Source organism: Clarias gariepinus, chromosome 7 (genome assembly GCF_024256425.1).
Source record: "Clarias gariepinus isolate MV-2021 ecotype Netherlands chromosome 7, CGAR_prim_01v2, whole genome shotgun sequence".
Lineage (NCBI taxonomy): Eukaryota > Metazoa > Chordata > Actinopteri > Siluriformes > Clariidae > Clarias > Clarias gariepinus.
This window is the reverse complement of record NC_071106.1, coordinates 97,501-99,806: the sequence shown is the minus strand read 5'-3', so window position 1 is coordinate 99,806 and position 2,306 is coordinate 97,501. Positions and strand designations below refer to the sequence as shown.

General features: G+C 44.3%; 1 protein-coding gene across 1 annotated transcript in view; it reads left to right on the top strand.

The window, feature by feature from the left end:
- Positions 1-879: 879 nt before the first annotated feature.
- The window catches only part of myef2 (myelin expression factor 2), a 6,773-nt gene continuing 5,346 nt past the window's right edge, over positions 880-2,306 (top strand). Inside the window, exons 1-2 of the mRNA XM_053501114.1 lie at positions 880-1,085; positions 1,952-2,154. Of these exons, the coding sequence (XP_053357089.1) occupies positions 964-1,085; positions 1,952-2,154 (325 nt within the window). The 5' untranslated portion in view covers positions 880-963. The remainder of the gene's footprint in view (positions 1,086-1,951; positions 2,155-2,306) is intronic.

Here is a 2,306-nt window from a genome sequence, read left to right as displayed (position 1 = left end):
GTTTCAACTGGTTTGAATAAAGGCTCGTTCACATGGAGTCTCAGTACTACCCTCAGCACACCTGATCCCTGTGGACACCTGATCCCGCGGGACACCCCGAGCACGCGGGACACCCGGAGCCTGCGGGACACCCTAAGCACGCAGGACACCCGGAGACTGCGGGACACCCCGGGCACGCGGGACACCCCCAGTACGTGGGACACTTGTAACCTGAAAGACTTTCCATAGTCGAAAAGCATTTTTTTTTTATTTCTCCAAAGAAAGTAGTTACTTCAATAAATCTAAATCTAATCACTTCTAAGCTAGAATTTAGTCAGTAATTTTTTATAGTTGATTTTTTTTTTTTTTTTACAAAATTACCTGAAACGATTGCATTTGCAGTACGACAGAATTTTTAATAAATGTACCTAAATAGTTAAATTAGTTATAAACTTTTTTTTTAAATAAGAAACCACCCAAAACTCATTTATCACACACGTCAATATTTATTTATATACAGTGCGCGCGTGCGTGTGTCTATGTATGACTGACAGTTGTCAATAATCAACTCTATATTACTGACAGCTACGTGTCCGTTTGCGTTTGTTGTACAACATTTATCCACTAGGTGGCAGTACAATGAGCTCGTAAATGAAGCTTCATGAACCTAAAAGGCTTCCTCCCACCATCACTGCTGAGTGTCTGTTAGGGGAATATATTAATATATTAATAAATCCACAGTTAAACTGTACTAATGATCACATGAACACACCGCTCATGGTCACGTGTCTCTCTCTATCGCGTCAGGGTCATATTAAACGTCTGGCGCCTTCCTCTCAGGAGGTATCGCGATACTTGAGCGCGAGAACTCTGGCGGGGGCGGAGTTTGAGCGTCGCAGAGTCGCACTATTGCGCAGACTCAGTAGGAGCGAAGAGGAGGCATTTTGAGCCGCGGCGCAGAGAGACAGATCCCCCGCTGACCCCATGGCTGAGAATAATCCCGAGCTGGAAGTCGAGGTGAAACCGGGAGACTCTCCGGACGCGTCTCCGATCGAGGAGGAGGAAGAGCCCGGGTCACCTGAGGAAAACTCCAACGGCGTCAAAACGTAAATCTCTGTCAGATTAGCTTCCGTGCTAACACAAAGATGGAACCTGAGGAGAAGCGCGCAGATAGCAGGCTCGCGCCTCAATTAATAAATACATATACAGGTTTCATCAACAGCTACACACTTTTTGGAGAATAAATAGCAAAATCCAGTCAGATATTGACGTTATCTAAAAGTGTACAGCTAGTCAGATACACGGTGTTAGCTGGTATAGCCTGTTAGCTAGCTAACATTTACGCTTTGTTTTTTTTCCCCCACTTTCCGCCGGTATTCAGTAAACCCCGCCTCCTGCGCCATGATTGGCTGTTTCCAGAGACGAGTGTTGCGACCTATTGGTTGAACTGGCCATCGTTCCGTTGACCGCGGGTGCGAACTGGCCAATTGTGGCGTAGGGGCGGGCCTTACTGGAGTAACCGGAATTACGGCTGATAAACCTATGGCGGAAATAATGAGCTTTGTTTTGGTTTGTGTATAATTTATAGTTGTTTAGATTTAACAATAAGATTGCACATTAGAACAGGTCGTGCGTGTTTTTTTCTTGTAACAATCTTTGTGGCAGATGCTCAGTTTTGTTTTGTTTTTATTCTGTAACACATCTCCAACTGTATTAGTCTACCTTTTCCCCCATTATCAGTTTATATATAGATAAGGTTTATATTGTTATGTTCTTGATCATATCCTCTTTTCCGTGTCATAGTGTTTTTTATTTTACTCCCTGCATAGTGATGTAAATGTATTTACTGTATGTGTTATACATATTGAGGAGTGCATGGACTTTGCGATGACAGTAGAGTTGTACCTACCTACTGTTTATAATGTGTTAATAACACAGCTCTGATATACACTGTGCGCTTGTCTTTGTGCAGCGATGGAGAGGAGAGCCAGAAGGACAACCCCGAGGGCAAGGAGAAATCGTCCCGCGACCGGAAGTCCAGTCGTTATCACCCATATAAGGAGAGACACGGCGGGTCTGGGGACAAGAAATCGTCTCAGCGCAACCGCGTCTTCATTAGCAACATTCCTTATGACATGAAGTGGCAGGCAATTAAAGATCTAATGAGAGAGAAAGGTAACACACACCATGGTTAGAATCTCACACACTCACATTTCTCACATATATATACCCGGCCCCACACACACTCACACATGCGTGTGTGGACAGGCTTCTCTGTTCCTCTGTGGAGGAGTGCCACTCTGTTTTTGGGTTGAATTTTTTTTTAC